Source organism: Vidua macroura, chromosome 11 (assembly GCF_024509145.1).
Source record: "Vidua macroura isolate BioBank_ID:100142 chromosome 11, ASM2450914v1, whole genome shotgun sequence".
NCBI lineage: Eukaryota > Metazoa > Chordata > Aves > Passeriformes > Viduidae > Vidua > Vidua macroura.
In genome coordinates this window covers 19,149,109-19,166,086 of record NC_071581.1, presented here as the reverse complement: position 1 = coordinate 19,166,086, position 16,978 = coordinate 19,149,109, and the positions used below count along the sequence as shown (strand labels likewise).

General features: G+C 38.0%; 1 protein-coding gene across 5 annotated transcripts in view; it reads right to left on the bottom strand.

Annotated features, from left to right (window-relative positions):
• CDH13 (cadherin 13) overlaps nucleotides 1-16,978 on the bottom strand; it is a 748,238-nt gene that overhangs the window by 482,212 nt on the left and 249,048 nt on the right. For all 5 annotated transcript variants that reach the window (XR_008438903.1, XR_008438901.1, XR_008438902.1 and 2 more), the window contains exon 6: nucleotides 7,823-7,967. Coding sequence is in view for 2 of the 5 variants with exons in the window: in XM_053987830.1 (XP_053843805.1) it covers nucleotides 7,823-7,967 (145 nt within the window). In the remaining 3 variants the exon portion in view is untranslated. The remainder of the gene's footprint in view (nucleotides 1-7,822; nucleotides 7,968-16,978) is intronic.

Sequence of the window (16,978 nt, the reverse complement as noted above, 5' to 3'; positions counted from 1 at the left end):
AACTCTTTTTTGACTTCATGGGATTACAGACTGCAATTTAAACCCCAAGCTCTATATTTAACAGTGGGGAAAGAAGAAGAACTGTGAGGGCATGAAATAAAGGGAGAAATGAGGGAAAAAAAAAAAAAAAAAAAAAGAAAGAAAAATGTGAACCTACAGTTTAAAAATAACTTTTTTTTTCTTTTTTTTTCTTTTTTTTTTTCTTTTTTTTTTCTTTTTTTTTTTAAGGCACTATCTATCTGATAATACCTTTCAATTAAAATTGTAATTAATCAGGTTAACCTGCAAGGGAGTAAATAATCCTGCCATTGTGCAGTGCTCAGTTTTCCATTCATGTCTTCCACAATAAAAGTAGGATGGATCTGTCAATTGGTAATGCACACTGAGGCAAAGCCTGCCTGCACTGACAATTTATTGGCTTTTTTTTTTTTTGCTTTGGCACTCGGAGCAGTGGCCAGAGCACAGCCCTGCAGTCAGAGGGGACGCTGTCCCTGCCACCACCCCCGGTGACACCAGCCTGGGATTTACACCCAGCTCCGTGTGAGGACAGCCTGGCTGGGATGGGGCTTCAACTGCAGCATCCCTGCCACCAGCCTCGAACCATATCATCAATTTATTGCACATGATTGCAGGTTCTGGGGATTTATCTCCCTTTTCATGTGCTTTTAAAGGATCTGGATGAAATATGGTGGAGTGGATGCTGCCAGGCCCCTGACTCCTGCAGGGCTGCTGGCCTGCACAGAGGGGATGGCAAGACAATATCCACAAAGGGTGATTTAGAAGTGTATAAACACAAACTGAGGGTTTATACCACTAATAAAGCCTGCCTAGATGGCTGCAGCACGCTCCCTCCCTGCAGGCTGCCACACAGCCATGAGTTTTTTTCAGATAATGCTTCCCTGGGACTGCAGGATCTTTCAATTTATTGATTACATGGATGAGTTTATCTCATGTGTCCTAAGTGCTTGGAGCTTTAAAGCTCATCCCTGTCTCTTCTGAGAGAACAGAAGGAGATGCACAAAGCAGGTGCAAAAGCCCAGGTGCAAAAGCCACTGGGAAGTAAATTAGTGCATAAATTTACTTTTGCAAACAGTTACATCCCAAATTGCACAAATTCATTTGAGCCCTTGTGTTCCAGTACCCAGCAAGGACTCCAGCATTTTTTCAAAAATTCATTTGTTCTTTGATTAAGAAACATACTCATTTTTATTTCATGAATCTGGGCTATAATGCAGAAGGAGCCAAAACTCCAACCATCACTGCTCTGTGCAGGGAGGTGTGAGCACTGCACTCCATGAATTGTCCAAGGCACAGAGACCATGGTGCTTTTACAGCCTTTAACATCAGGCATTAATGCTGATCTGGCCATCAGGCTGAATTTTGGTATATCTTGTGTATATCTATGGAAAAAAAGGAGAAAGCTCATTTTAGCAGGAGGGGCAGTGAGCACACAAATCACTTGTGCAGAAAGGCAAAGGGAATTTTCTGTCTGGGACTGAAGAAGGTGACTCATTTCCAGTCCTCCCAAGCAGGCCAGTAATTCTACCTGTGCACCTAAGCTGGGCTGGAACCTTTCCTGGGTTTAACCTCTTCCTGCTGGAAATCAGGACTAATTGAACCCTGGAGCCTCCTGCTCCCAGACACTCCCATCCCAGACCCAGGCTGAGGGAACTGCTAATTGCTACACATGAGATTAATTTAATTTCCTCCAAATGCACTGGTTTAACCACACTTGCATACCTGGGAACCTGTTAATTACTTGGTAGTGCTTTAATGGGTTATTCCTTTCGGTTTCCAACAGGAAGATTACAGTGGATGTACAGCTGTGTCTTCCATAATACAACAAATTATTAGTAAATAAATATCTTTTCTTTCCATCATGTACATACACAGTAACTAAAATATACTAGAATCCCTAATAAAAAAATCAGATATCTGTGTCTATATATGCTCATCTCTCTGCAATATATGCACATCATACATATTAAAAAAATAAATATATCTATACATACACACAATAACCATATTCATATACAGCTGTATTTTATTCCACACAGATCTGTGAAAAATTTCCTACTGGGATATACAAAGCAGCTGTGCATAATTAGCCTGGCTGCTGCTTGGCTTCTGCTTGGAAATTTAAATATTGACATTACAGATGTTTCTACCTAGTTCACATCCGTTATATTTACAGGCCAGATTACAAAGGATTTTGAGGCAGCGAGTGGAGTTTTGCTGAAATGCAGATGATTAATCCCAAGAAAGGATGGCTGAAAGTTTGCCATCAGCAAGTTTTCAAGTTTGCCCAGAACTGAACATATCTGAAAGAAAAGGAACTTAGAAACTGCTCTGCTGAGTTATACCCAAAGCTGAACATTCCATCTCCAGTAGGAAGGACTGGGAAAAGCTGGGAAACAGGCTGGCTTTAACAAATAAAGGAGGGTTTTTGTATTCTTTCGCTTCCTTTGAATCAGAGGCTTCCTCATCCACGGTTTCCTTCCAATTCATTATTTTGTTTTCCACAAGAGTTCATAGCAATAAGTTTCATAATTAAATATGTAACATCTGACATTTCAAATCTTCTCTAAATCTGAGTATTGCTGCGAGTGGCAGTGCTAGGAATCAAATAACTTCAGGTTCAAACATACAATTTTGAGATAGTTTTGAGGTCAATTTTCTGAGATATTTCTGCTTTGCATGTCAGATCTATAGATACTTGTAAGTTTATACTGCAAAAACCCAACCCAATAAAATATCACCAAATAAACATTTATGCACAACTGTGTAACTTCTGTGACAAAAAGACTCAAGTGTCACCCTAACCCTGGTGCAGGCAGAATGCAAAGGCTGGAAAACTCCAGATTCTACTTTTACCTAAATAAAAAGCTATTATATCCTTTACTATCCTTTTCTAATGATTCTTTAAAAATATGTGACTTTAAAAATATGTGACTTTAAAATGTGACTTTAAAAATATTTTTAATCTTTCAGCAAAAAGACAACTTGCAAACACACCCTTTGATTTCCCTCTGTCCCCTGGGATTTATAGGTCAAAAGAAAGAAGACTTTGAGACTTCACCCAATTCAATGCAATTTGATTCATTTTACAGCTTTGGCAATCTTCTGCCACAGGCCAGCAAGGATTGCAGGCCACAAATAAAGAGAGTCTGGCAAAGCAGTACCAGAATATTTGAAATGTATCAAAGCTGGCAACAGGTGTGTAAAAGTCAATGATGCCAAATTTATTTTTGCCACTTTGCTAGGCCAGCTGGCCTTTTGTTTCCCTTTCATGGACTCTTTTGACTCCATCTATCATATACAATCCCATTTCTATTAATCTGTGTATTGAACTTATTGTTAGGTTAAGTATTAAAAAAAAACCCCAAAACCAACAAACCAACCAACCTGGCAGGTAGTTCTGAATAAAAAGGCACCATTTCAACACCAGTTTCCATTTACCTGAACCACTGCACTATTTTCTGGTGCAGAGCTGCCAATGATACTCAGCCCCTTCCTCATGCTTTATCCATCTCTACAAATTACTATTTTATGATACTGCAGAATGCTCTAGGCTATTCTTCTTAATTCCTTCTGTTTCCTCTCTAAATGTCTCCAAGTGTCCCTTTATTTCCAGCAATTATTTATAGACATCTGTCAGTCCAGGCTCCTTGGCTGGAATGCAATGGATCCAGGCTATTGTGCAGCACAGAAAACAAGTTGCTTTCTTTAAATGCAATTCTCAAGCAATTTTGCTAAACCACTGCAGTTAAGATTTTACCCCACTGGGTTTGCAGCATGTTGTTGTAAGTCACATAATGTCAAATGTGTTTAAAATAATTTCTGTCAAGTGCCTCCAGCAAGAGAAATGGTGTGGCTGCCAAGTTCATTTAACCCTCCTCCACTTTCCAGCCTCTAAAAGTCAGATATCCAAATGTTTCTGCCTGCCTGTGGAATCCATGGGATTGGAATCACCCTCATTAATGTGCTCAGGTGGGGCTGCTGCAAGACACAGCTCCTCAACCCTGGAGCTGGCAGCTGGAAAAAAACCAGATATCTACAGGAAATAAACTGGGTCATAACTCAGAAAACAAAAACATGAGAAATCAGCAGTGCAGCAAACACAAAACTCATTACAGTCAGCCCCAAAATTGCCATCAGTGTCACTGAGTCAGGCTCAGCCATTACTTTCCTGGTACATATATGCTGACTGCAACCTCATCCAGAAATGGGAGCTGGTATAAATAAAAAACAACAAATCAAACCGGTTCTCCTGTCTTCAAACAGTTTCTACTGGTCTTCCAATTTATTTATTTATGATAAAAAGCCTCCAAGTTTGCAGTCCCTCCAGAAAAAGACCTAATAGAAATCTCAGCACATCTGTGGTCACTTTAAGCACACATTTGGGTACTTTGTTAGGATTTGATGCTGGGCTATTTTCAGAACCATGACAATTTTCCCTGAAAAGAGCTAATTTACTGTAACTAACTATATTAAATTTCCCTAGGAATGATATATCAAGAAATAAATCTGTAGCAATATCACCTAGCAGTCACATATTTTTATCATTAATTATAAGGTCTGGCAAGCCCTAGCTTGAAATTCAGATGAATACTCATTGTAATGTAGTTTGTATTCTCAGTAATTATAGGCAGGTACTTGCCTCTCCAGAAATGTGATGGCACATAAATTGTAGGTGTCCAAATAACCAGTGGTGTTTACTGTGAGTTTAAAAATCACACACACACAAATGTGAATGGCCTTAGTGACATAAAAAAATCTATTTGAACACCATCCAAACCATCCTCACTGGGACTGTGCTCAAAAGGCTCTTTAATTATTCATACACAGATTAAATAAATACAAAAATCACACACTGTTTCCATGCTTTCTTCAGTTTTGGTGGATTTATATCTATCTCAGATAGAAGAGAAAAGAAGATTCTTAAAAGGGGCATGACACAACTTTTCACTGTAATTTCTGTGTAGTTCCCTAATTAAGGAATTAACTTTCAACTCATTAAGGGAAAAAAAGTCACTTTGTAAAACAATAAAAAGCTGTAAAATATGTTCTACAGCAACACCAGGGAAGTCTAATATGAATATTCCCTTGATTTTTAAAATTAAAGTTTACATATTTAAGTTTTTGATGCTAACTCTCTCTAAGATTTATCATAATTCTCTACTATTCCTGATGAAGAGACAACACCTAAGTTCAATTGAAGAGTTAATAAAGGAGTGGAAAGTCTGTAGAGAATTCCATTGGTTTTGTGACTGATAAAATTGTGGCCTAACAGGAAAACACACAGGAACCCTGTAATGGATAATTTAAAGATAATAATATCATCTGAATGGTTTAAAAAAGTCCCAAATCCTTCTGATGAGTATCACACTATATTTGTATCTTTCTCTACATAATTGTGTATCTCTCATGGAATTATTGGTATCCATGGACATTTACACTTTGCTCCAGGGAGCATCAAGACAAATCCAAGATACCTACTTGAGCATTTTTTATTTTTAGCAGAATTTCAGTGAGTGGGTTTGATTCAGAGCTTGAGGGAAGCTGAAGGTGGCTGTGATAAGAAATAAGGTTATGCATCCAATGCAAAGCTGATGGAATCTGGAATGCAGGGAATTCTGAGAACTTTGGGCCTGTAAGCCAAAGCTTAGAATTAAACACAGGATTTGATCTGAGACCTTGGAAACTTTGCTAATAGAAGCGAGAATATAGCTTTAAAGCAGAAACACATTAAGTTAGAAAAAGAAAGTTTAGAGTTTTAGAGTTTAAGATATAGAAAAAATTAGTTACAAAAGTAAACAAGTTTAAAATGCACTACTGTAATTTTGTGTATCATAACATCATTACCTAAGAAAGCTTACACTATAACATGAGTCCATAAAATGAAATATTTAATGATTTGATCAAAAATATTTATATTTTTGATCCAATCATTAAATATTTCATTTTATTAACAGTATTTTATTAGTCAATAAATCCTTAAAAGGTCTTATAACTAAGGGTCTTGTGACCTTCTGAACCATGCTGTGAAGATGTGAGCCAAACTCACCCTTCCTACCTATATAGAAGATAAGAAAAATAAACTGCACCATCTAAAAACTCAGAGATCCCGTCTCTAACTCATTTGAAATTCCTTCCAAAATCCCCATACAAAGCCTTCCCTTTGCAGCTTCAAAAATGAAATGCAGCACAATTGCAATCCAAAGGGAAGGACTCAGGAATGCCACTTGCAAACACATCAGGATTCCTATCAAGCTGTGCAGTGTAACCTTTGATTTGGAACAGCACGACAGCTGGTGGGTCCCTTCCAGCTCGGAATATTCTCTGATAACCTCCGTGATAAAATAGCAGAGCCTGATGAATAATTTGAAGATATGTGTCAAAAGTTGTGAAGAATTATGGAAAACAAGACCAGGAAATCTTGGCTGAGCGGGTGCCATCTGCAGAGTGAGCTGTGACTGATTCCAGCCTACCCTGATTCCACAGGTTCCATTGTGCACAAAATAATTTTGCAAGCATTGGTGCTCTTGACACCAGGCAAATGAGGTTATGAAGTTTAATGTGATGAATACCTGGAGGGAAGGGAGGGAAGGGAAGGGAAGGAAAGTTGAGAAAAATCATTCAAACTTTGGCCAGCAGGAAAGACAATCAAAATGCTAAATGATACCTGAGCCAATACAAAGCAGCAATTGGAGCAAATGGATGAAACTATTACAGAAGAATTCACTGGAAGGTGGGCTGAGAAACATCTCTACTGAATCAGAAGTGTAAACTTCAATATAAGGAGTGGGAAAAAAAGGAAAAGCAAGGAGAGTTTATGGATAATAAAAACAGGGAATTGCCAGTTAAAAATGTACTAGAGACCTACAAAAGAAAAGAGTGTTCCACTGGTAGTCATATTCTCAAATATTAAATGTTTCTTGTTTGGCTGAAAAGATCATCAATATCTTCATTACATGCTTGTCACAAGTGAGGTAAATAAACAGTTGCCTCAAAAATTTAATCTGTTGAAGGAGCAGCTTGCAATGCATTTCATACCCCCAGGTTTCTAGATATGAAGAACTCTATGTGAAAATGCAAAATTCACCAGAAAGCTCACATAATATAAGGGAAGAGTTCAACTTGGATGGTTATACCCACATTAAAACTTGGAACAGTATCTTGCTCTTGTAGAATTTCCTTATCAGACAAAATCAACAGGAAATTTAATCAGAACATTTTCCTTACTAACTTTAATATATCAATGTGTTTTTGTTTAGTTGCAACTGTTGTATCTACATTTACAACATCTGTTTATCAGCATTGTTCAGTGTTTCAATCTGCCCTAGAACATTTGTTTATTCATAATGTGCTTTCCATTTATCGGTTATTTACCAGACTCATGCTACATAAACAAATAAAAATAACCCTTCCAGTAACTGAACTTACAGGAAAAAAAATGTGAAATTCCCACTCTGCACAGAAATTGCTCGTGGTATTTGGTTTGAATCTTAATCATATCCTAGGGTTTGTCTTCAGTCATTCCAGAAATGAAGAAAAAACATGAACCTAAATCAAAGCTCCTATTTCCAACTAATTTCTGGGATTTTTTGCCTTTCACTTCTTTTTTACTGCAGAGACTTATTTTTCAAAAATCATTACCCACTGTCCTAAAGTTGTGCTGCTCCCACTTCTTTTCGCGGAGGAAGAAACCAGTAAGCCACCAAAATCGGCAAGAAAGCTTGTACAACGTGATAATAATGCACTTGCCAAGAGAGGGTTTGTTCAGGCTGTATTTCCTGAGCTGTGACTGGCTCGGACTCACCTGTGGCAGATCCCTCCATGACGTGACCAACGTAGGGGCCCTCTTTGAACATGGGCCTGTTGTCGTTCTGGTCGATGACCAAGATGTCCAGGCGCACCGGGCCATCCATGGTTTTCCCATTCATGTCCACGACCTCCACTTGCAGCTGGGTGAACAGAGAAAGGAACCAAGTCATGAGTTCACTGTCACACTGAGAAGAGAGTAAGAAAAAAAAGAGTTCTGATGAGCGTCGGTGTGGCCAGACCCTGCCAAAGACACCACTTGCAGCCCATGCTTCTGGACCAGGCTCAGAGCAGATTTCTCCTCGAAGCACAAGAGAGACAGATGTACATTCAAACTGAGATACCCCCTGGCAGCTTGAAGATGTCATCTTGCCCAAAGAATTAATAGAACAGAGCTAAAAAAAAAAAAAAAAACAAAAAACAAGACTCTTTGCAAATTTAATCCTACACATGTGAAGATTTGGTTAGAATTTGTTTCTTTCCTTTTATCAAGCATACCTCCAGTGGACACATACAGAATTTCATGGTAGAATTTACATTAATGCTCACCTTTTTAAAAACAAACAGAAAATAAAACCATGAAAAACAAAACAAAACAAAAAAAGCAGGAATGCTGTAGACATTTAGACATTTTTTCAGTGGTGATGGCATGAAGTGTTTGTTAGGCCATTTTCAGAGTTCTCTGAGTTTTCTAATCATGTGTGGAAGAATGAAAGAACATCTTCAGTCCCAGTCAAGTGGGTATATTCACAAGCTGAAGATTTGTTTGGACTTTCTTTATGTCCAAAAACTGGAGAGAAAGTTGAGAGAAATCTCAACCCTCCAACCCATGTGCAGTGGAAGGCCCCAATGAGTCACCAGGGCAAACCACGCCAAAACTTCTTAAACAACAGAGAAATCAATTTAGATTGCAGCTGTGTGCTATACCTGCAGTTCTCTCACCTCACAAGAAATCAATAAAATACAGCAATAAACATGTCTGAGACACCACTATCATTCTCACCTGCCCTCCCCATCCCCAGACTCTAATGGAGTTAAGCCAGCCAGAAAATGAACCTGAGCTCAGATGTTAATATCACTCTCTCCCAGTCTTTCCCTGAGAAAATGGTGCCAGCAGGGGCTGGAAGTCTCTGAGTATTTTGTTTATACTGTTAATTTATTCTTCATTGCTCTGTCTTATACCTGTAAGTTATTTATAAGTTAGTGATAAATCCTGCTGGGAAAGAAATAGGTCAGAATCCTAATTCCTTATTAAAATGGATGCCTTATTATCACCTTTCTCTGGTTTTTGTAATGCTTATAAATACCTTCCACTATTTAAATTCAATGTGTTGGGTGTGAGTAGGAGTGTTTGTGATGAGTGAGACACCTACTTACAAGCACTGTTTGTAAATAGTGTCACAGTCCATTTTAACATCTACTCACTGCTTATCCTCACTTGTCTACGAATTGTTCTTGCAAGCCTTTCCCAAGCCTTATTTTTTATTGTATGGCTTAACAGCTTAAAGGAACACAAATATTCTGATTGGGATGATTCCCATAGCTTTGGCACAGCTGAAGATCTCTGGGAGCACCTCCCCTTTAACTTTTGGGTTTGTTCAACTCTGAACTCCAAAATCAATGCAGGAATCTCTGCCATGGGATGTGATGGGGACTGGGAAAGGAAAAGAGATTCCATTCCTGAATTACATTAAAGTCAGATACAGTTTTAGCTACAGCTGGAAACTGCTGACAAAATGAATCATAAAATAATTTAGCTTGGAAAGGACCTTTAAAGTTCATCTATTTCCACCCCCTGCCATGGGCAGGGAAACCTTTCACTGGAGCAGGTTGCTCCAAGTCCCATCCAACCTGGCCTTTTCCAGGGATGGAACATCCACCTCATCTCTGGGCAACCCATGACAGTGTTTTACCACCCTTATTGTAATTTCCCTCTCCCTGTATCTAGTTCAAATCTCTTCTCTTTTTGTTCAAAACCATTTCTCTTTGTCCTACCAAACAAGCCCTGCTAAATGTTTATCCCCAACCTTCCTGTAATACCCTGAAAGGGGCTCTGAGGTCCTCCTGGGGCCTTTTCTTCTCTTTACGTGCAAACCACAAAGGATAATCAAGGCTTTAGGAGAAATTTTACACCTCACAGCACAAAACTCCATGATCAGACTCGGGGTTCAGCACCCAGCTCTCTGAGCCTGTCCTTACAGAAAAAGTGTTCCAGCCCTCTGCTCATTTTTGTGACCTCCTCTGGACCCACATATCCACATCATCCCTGTGCTGAAGACTCCAGAGCTGGACCCTTTATCAAAGTAAAACTGACTCATCAAAACTATGTTAATTGCTTTGAGAAGTGAAAGAATAGTGATATTTCTCTGTGAAATTCCAGGAAATTAATTTTCAAATTCAAGATAATTTGCTCCTAATCTGTCTCTCAGTATCAAGTGACTGTGCTGTTCATTGGAAAGAACAAAGACTTTGCTAAATTTAAAAAACTACTTCAGCTACTTTATCAGAATTGTAAGTCATTTAAAACAAAAGCTGATCTAACACTAGTTTTTGGTTTTTTTTTCAGACTTGCACAGATTAAGTAAAAGAATAGGAGATTCTTATTAATGACTGAAATAGATTTGCTTTATCTTTGCCAAGTCCACTGCATCAGAGAGCAGCTGTCTGAAAAATTTGGCATGACAGGTCTGTAGGAACATGATATCTTCTTTATTTTATTTTATTTAGATGGCCAAGGACTTTATTTTATTAATCTTTGTACAATAATTTTCAAGCCTGTCCTGAGCACTGAGTTAAGTCACAAGCTCCTTTTAAACCCATCCTACAATGTTTTCAAAATGAAAACCTGCAGCACTGAAGTTATGGCCATCATTCTTTATATGACCAGTTTGTGAAAGAAGCTGTCTGATATTTTATCTAGTTTCCCCAAAAAACAACAAAAACACCCCAAATTAAAACAAAACAAAACAAAACAAAAAATCCATAAAATCTGTCACAAAATAACAGCAGAAGTATATTGTTATTTCCAAAAACCCAACACATGCAAGTGAGAAAAGCATTCAAGTAAAAGACAATGTTGGCACTTTGAACGGCTGTAAACAAAACCAGGTGGGAAATGAGATTGTCCCAAGTACCAGAACTGTGAGATTTCAGTCTTTCAATGCAGGAGGCAAGAAAGCCTATCTGATTTTAATGTAAAACTTGTCTGATGTATGAAAGATACTGAATTAATTCTTTTGATAACAAGAAATTGTAATGGCACATTCAGAAAGGGTTTAAGTTCCTACCTGACTATAACAATGCAGCTCCAAGGACACGTGCTAAGCATAAAGACAGATTTGAACAAATTGAGAAAAAACAAAACAAAACAACCTGCACAGTTCTGCAGTTGTTTATTTTGTGAAAAACTGATGCTTTCCCACTCAAAAGTTAAGGAATTATGTTCATAGGGGTGGAAACTAGATGGTCCTTTCCAACCCAAACCATGACTCGATGAAAATGATGAAGTCATGGTCATCATAATCTAACCTGGTATTTTCAGCAGCTCTTGAGGCCGTTTCGTTTCTGACACAAGTGTACATGCAAACCACAAAGGATAATCAAGGCTTTAGGAGAAATTTTACACCTCTCAGCACAAAACTCCATGATCAGATGCAAAGCAGACTTTGGCTGGTGCCCCAGTATAGCTCAGAAAGACTGATCAAATTAGGCACAGCAATGGAACAGGGAAAAGCAAAGCAAACCCCCAAAGTGCAGGCAGGAATAGATTTTATCCTATCTCACAAACTCCCACTGAACCCTCTCCCTTCTCAAAATGGATTTCTAGACTGCCCATCCAATTTCCCTCAGCATATGCAAAGCATGGATCTTTCATCACCCCAAATATAATGATCTCATCAGAAGTTAAGCTTATTCAAAGTTGCTCATTTTAAGCTTTCTGCTTTATTTTAAAGTCTTGAATCCTTTCTACTCTGCAGTCAGCAATAACATTTACATGAAAAGATAACCAGTCTCATTCTTACCATTACTTCAAGTAATTTCAAAGGTTTCTCTTCACAGAAGGGTTGTTTTCATTCATTTATTGCTTTTGGTGAAATGATTCTGGAGAGCCACCTTCCTTCTCTGCATATAAATGTCTATTTTCACTTTGCAGTGAGCCAGCCAATGGCCCACATAAAATTACATCATAAATTTGGAGATTTTAATAAGTAAATCTGGAATATCTTTTAGTGCTTAATTATCTTCAAAGCCTAAGACAGGTTATTTAGTCATTACCTGCCATCTAATTTTAATTTCCAATTTGTTGCCCACAGGAATGTTTCTCATGGAAGTTTTCCATTTGTTTCAACAGATGGTTTTTCTACTTGTTCCTCATCCCCAGCTTCACAGGAGCACCGCACCATCCAAAATACTGCAACACCACCACCTGCCCCACCTCAGTTATTCTAATTTCTGCTGGAAATATGTATTGATCAGATTCAGTCTTAAGAATACTTGTTAGGTTTCTTTATCATCAGTTTTTAAGTGCGAATTGACAGTAAAGAAACGCAATGGACTTTAGGATCTTTCATTCAGGCAATTTCCTGGTAAGAAAAGAAAATTTGGTCACCTCTAGGTCATAAAATGTAGTAAAGAAATTCTTTTTCTAGTGCAAGGTTGTAGTAAAAATTTTATGCAATTACCTAACACAACTCAGAGAAGACAATAATTCAGACAAAGAGAAACTAATTACAAGTAAATTTTCCTGTTTTAAGAGTATGAATAAAACATGAACTAATAGTTATATTGCTCCATAAGAGATGGAGGAAGATGATTGAAAACAAAAATACTCCGTTTTTCAGAGGAAAACATAATTCTATCAAGTACCCCAGCACAGCTGTACAGATGATGGCCAAAACCAGCACCATTACCTGCAATTAGAGAATTTCACCCGGCACTCAGAGCCAGGGCCAAGGTGGAAAGGGATTAATTGGCCATGTAAGTACTCCAGGAGTATCTTCCACAGGCTTCATCTTGCTACTGCATCCATCTCAAAAATTAATTATTACACAGTTCTTATTTTCTTAGCACAACTATCTCTTAATTGTGTGCATTAAACAAAATTAAAAACAAAAACAAAAAAAAACCAAAAAAAAACCAAAAACAAAAACAAAAAAAAAACAAAAAAAAAAAAAAACCAACAAAACAAAAAAAAAAAAAAAAAAAAAAAAAAAAAAACAAAAAAAAAAAAACCACGAGACTTCTCTCTCTCCAAAGTGACAAGGAATGAATTCTTCAGTAAGAGTCACTTCATCTTCTTTGTTCACTTCAGATGCAAAGGTTTGTAGATGCATTAACAGACATTTTAAGAAAAGAAAGAGAAACTTAATATTATAAAAAGTCAAATATGTGCTTTTATCTCTGGCTTTTAAGGCAGTGGGCTTAATATTTTAATTAGTCACATCAGGAGACTGAAAGGTCAGGGTCTACATAATATTTTAATTTCTGAAGCATAACATAGCAAGCTCTGCCAAGTTAATACACTTTTGTCTAAAAAGAACCTTTTACCTTTCCAAAGCTCAAGTCACATTTGAGCTGTAACCTGTCAACAATGGGGTTTATCTGTATGTGACTGTCAAATCAACATTCCCACGTTATTTCAACTGTTTTTTCTTTAAACAAAAGCAGCCCAAGTCAAAAAACTCTTAGAGCCTTAATCAAATTCAATTAAATCGCAGCTTTCTGTACATTTCCACATGATTTTTTGTGCAGTAAATCTCTCTATCGTTCACCCTTCCCTCGAAGGACGAAGCACAAAAACATTTTCTTGGCCATTTTTCAATCAGTACAGGCCAGTTCCAAAAGCTCCTTGTACCTGCAGCTCCAGATAAGATCACAAACCCTTTTTCCACTGGGAAACCTGGCACTGGCAATCCAGGAAAGCCATAATATTCCTAGAAAATGCCATCATTGGAATGTGCTCATTGCTGAAAAATGAATCTACAATGCTATATGTTTCATATTTTTTTTGGTTTTAATGTATTAAATTGCTCCATAGCTGGAAACCAAGCAATTATGAATTCATTATCTAATTGAATGTATACACTGTGCCACCATTAGTGTCACAGGAAATGCATCTTCTTCCCCAGCTGTGTCTCTGAATCACAATATTGTTTAAAAAAAGTGTTGTTTTCTGTACAGCTTAAAGCCTGGAAATTTGTCTCTGTTCTAAGTATAAAATGTCCCTTTTTCCATTAAAAAAGGAATATAAAAACCCCAAAATTGTAGAAAATGAAGACATAAACTGCAGAAAAAATACATTAATTACATACTCATAAAAATCTTATACCAAAATGAACTCTGCCTTTTCTTCGCATTAAACCAAATTCCAAAAATTATTTTGATGTTTTCATCTCATTAAAATATAAAATAAATAATTTGGGATTTTATAGCAGATTTTTGTATGTCAACTGTAAAAATAAACCCACAAAATGGGTAACTTAATCTCATAGTTTTTACCACCTATTCCTGAGGTTTTAAGTTACAAGAATAAAGGGGTCAGCAAGCAGGAACTGGTATTTTCAGGGGTTTTTTTAGTCAGTGTGGAGCAGACAAGATTTACTTGTGAGTTCTTGTGACTATTATTTTTAAGACTTCTTATTTTTAACGTTTAAATATTTGTAATAAACAATTCTTTGCAAAGATTCTTTTTGATATTCACAGAGCATTTAAGGTTTTATTATTATGTATTTTCATAGTTTAAAGCCTATGATATCATAAAAAAATCTTATCATAATAAGGTTTTATTTATTATGTATTATCAGGAACTAGTAAGCAACAGTTTTCCAAGGCTTCTGTCCATTTTTTGCCCCAGATGTATCCCTGTAAACTCCAGTCCCTCTGAGAAATGTCACTTTCTAGGACACAAAGAGTCAGGTTGCATGAGAGAAAAATGGGTTTAATGGTGAGTTATGCAAAAGGTCACAGGGAACAAAGGAATTGGGAGCAGAGAAGGGAAGATTCTGACATTATCCCAAAATTCTCGCTTCTGTGGGCAGCAGATGGGACGGCAGGAGCTGCTCCAGGGTCCTGCCACCCTCACAGAGCAAATGGGTGCATTTACAAACCTTCCAAACCCCACAAAATCCCCATTTGAGGATGGGCATAAAGCAGGTGTGAGGTGCTCAAACTGTAACCACCCTGATTAATGATGACTGAACTGATGGGACCAACAGCCACAGAGTGTTTCAAAAGAGAATCAGTCGCATAAATAAGATAGGCAAAGGGTGGGAGACAGAGATGAAATGACTTCACCAAAGCCACAGAGCAGACAAAATTTAAATCAAGCTTGAATCTGGGTTTTTGATCTCTGCACACAAGACTGATAGTGATATTCAATCTCTTGCTGAGCAGGTAATGTAAAATTAGATTTACAAAGATTATTAAGCTACCAACATGTGCACAGTATGATTTTTCAAAGTGCCTTATGAGACTGGATAATATATCCTATTAAAATCAAAACACCTTTGAAAGATCTTTGAAAACCCAGTTGTCCTCTCAGTATATGATTTTTTCCCTCCTGTTACACACTATTCTACATCTGTAAAGACACAAAAGCACGAGTGAAAATAATTTTATGCATCCTTACAACAGAAAGCCTCAAAGAATCATATGGCCTCAAAAATCAAATTAAAATAACTTCTGAAGCATCCATCCTGTTAAGCATTATCTAGGAGTTGAAATGAGAATGCCCACTCCAAAAATAACCTCGGTGAACAAACGGGAAGAACATCCCTCCAATCTGTGGAGCAGCACAGCTCTTCAAGCAGCCACGTGGACTTCACACAGACCAAAAGTATTAAGGCTGATCATGTAAATACTAATTAAAATCTTCCCCTATCACAAGAGAGCACATGTTGATCCCCTCAGAAATGGAGTGGGGGTGGGGGAGACAGAGGAGGTGGCAGGATTCACCAAAGCAATCAATTCTAATCACCACAAAAATATTCAAGAAATCAAAAAGAGACAAAGTAGGACTGAAATAAAGGATTAAGACATAAGCTGGGCCAGAATTTTTAGACTCTATGCTGCACCACAAAAGCAATAAAGACACTTACAAAAGAAAAACTGAAAAAAAATAACTTTGCACTTTTAAATAGCTCCTGGCATTGTTTGACACTGCTCACCATTCTGGCTGCTCAAAATTAGCTCCAAAAGTGGAGGAAGTGGCAAGAGTTTAACAGATTTCAACTCATGGAAGGATGCAAGAAGCACCAGGGTCAGAGAGAGCCCGTAGTTAATCAGACCAAGAACTAAAATGCAAGATCTCAAACGCATCAGTGACAAGGAAACTGACTTCTTTAGGCACAAGAAATAAAGGTCAGTGCAAATGCCAGGGATATATCACACATGCATATGGTTGGCTTTGTTATCATTGCTTAAAATATCTGTTCCTGCAAATGAGCAGGAAAAGGTCTTTGAAGTCAAGGATCACTCAGGCTGATACCAGGCAAGAACAGAGGTAACAGGACAGGTGTCCCTGTTTTTAAGTAGCAAAAACAAGCAATTACAAAAGCACTCATACCGAAGGCTTTACAGGCTGCACTGGAGGGCCTGCAGGTCACTGCTGCCTTGCAGCCTGAGTTCCCAGCCCTGTCAGCACTCCTGGGGTGACAGCTCATCCTCTCTACCCTGTCAGTGCTCCAGGGGACAGCTGCAGCCACGACTCATTCAAAGCCCATCCAAGAGCAAAATAAGAGTGCTTGGGATCCAAGAGTCAGTGAAGAAAACACTTTAGAGAGAAGTGTTTTCCTGGTGGAGTTCCTGAAAAATTTGCTTTTCCTGTAAACAAAATTGCTCTGCTGTTGAAAATTTGAAATGATGCCACCATATTTTCTACACTGCATTTGTCACAGCCTTGTAAGATGCACTTCTACAGCATTCCTAAACTTCACCTTTAGGAAGGTTGGTCTCCAGAAGGCAGGAAAAGAGAACCAGATGAGATTTATTTGTCTCTGCTCACAGGGTCGAGATGACCATGCTGCAAATCCTTACAAAACTCATTACAATTTCAGAGCTGCAAAGCTGCCATCCAGAAGGATGCTGTGCAGGATTGGATTGTGGCACAAGGTGTCTGCCATGCCCCTTCTCCAGCACATAGGATGGGGTGATAAAC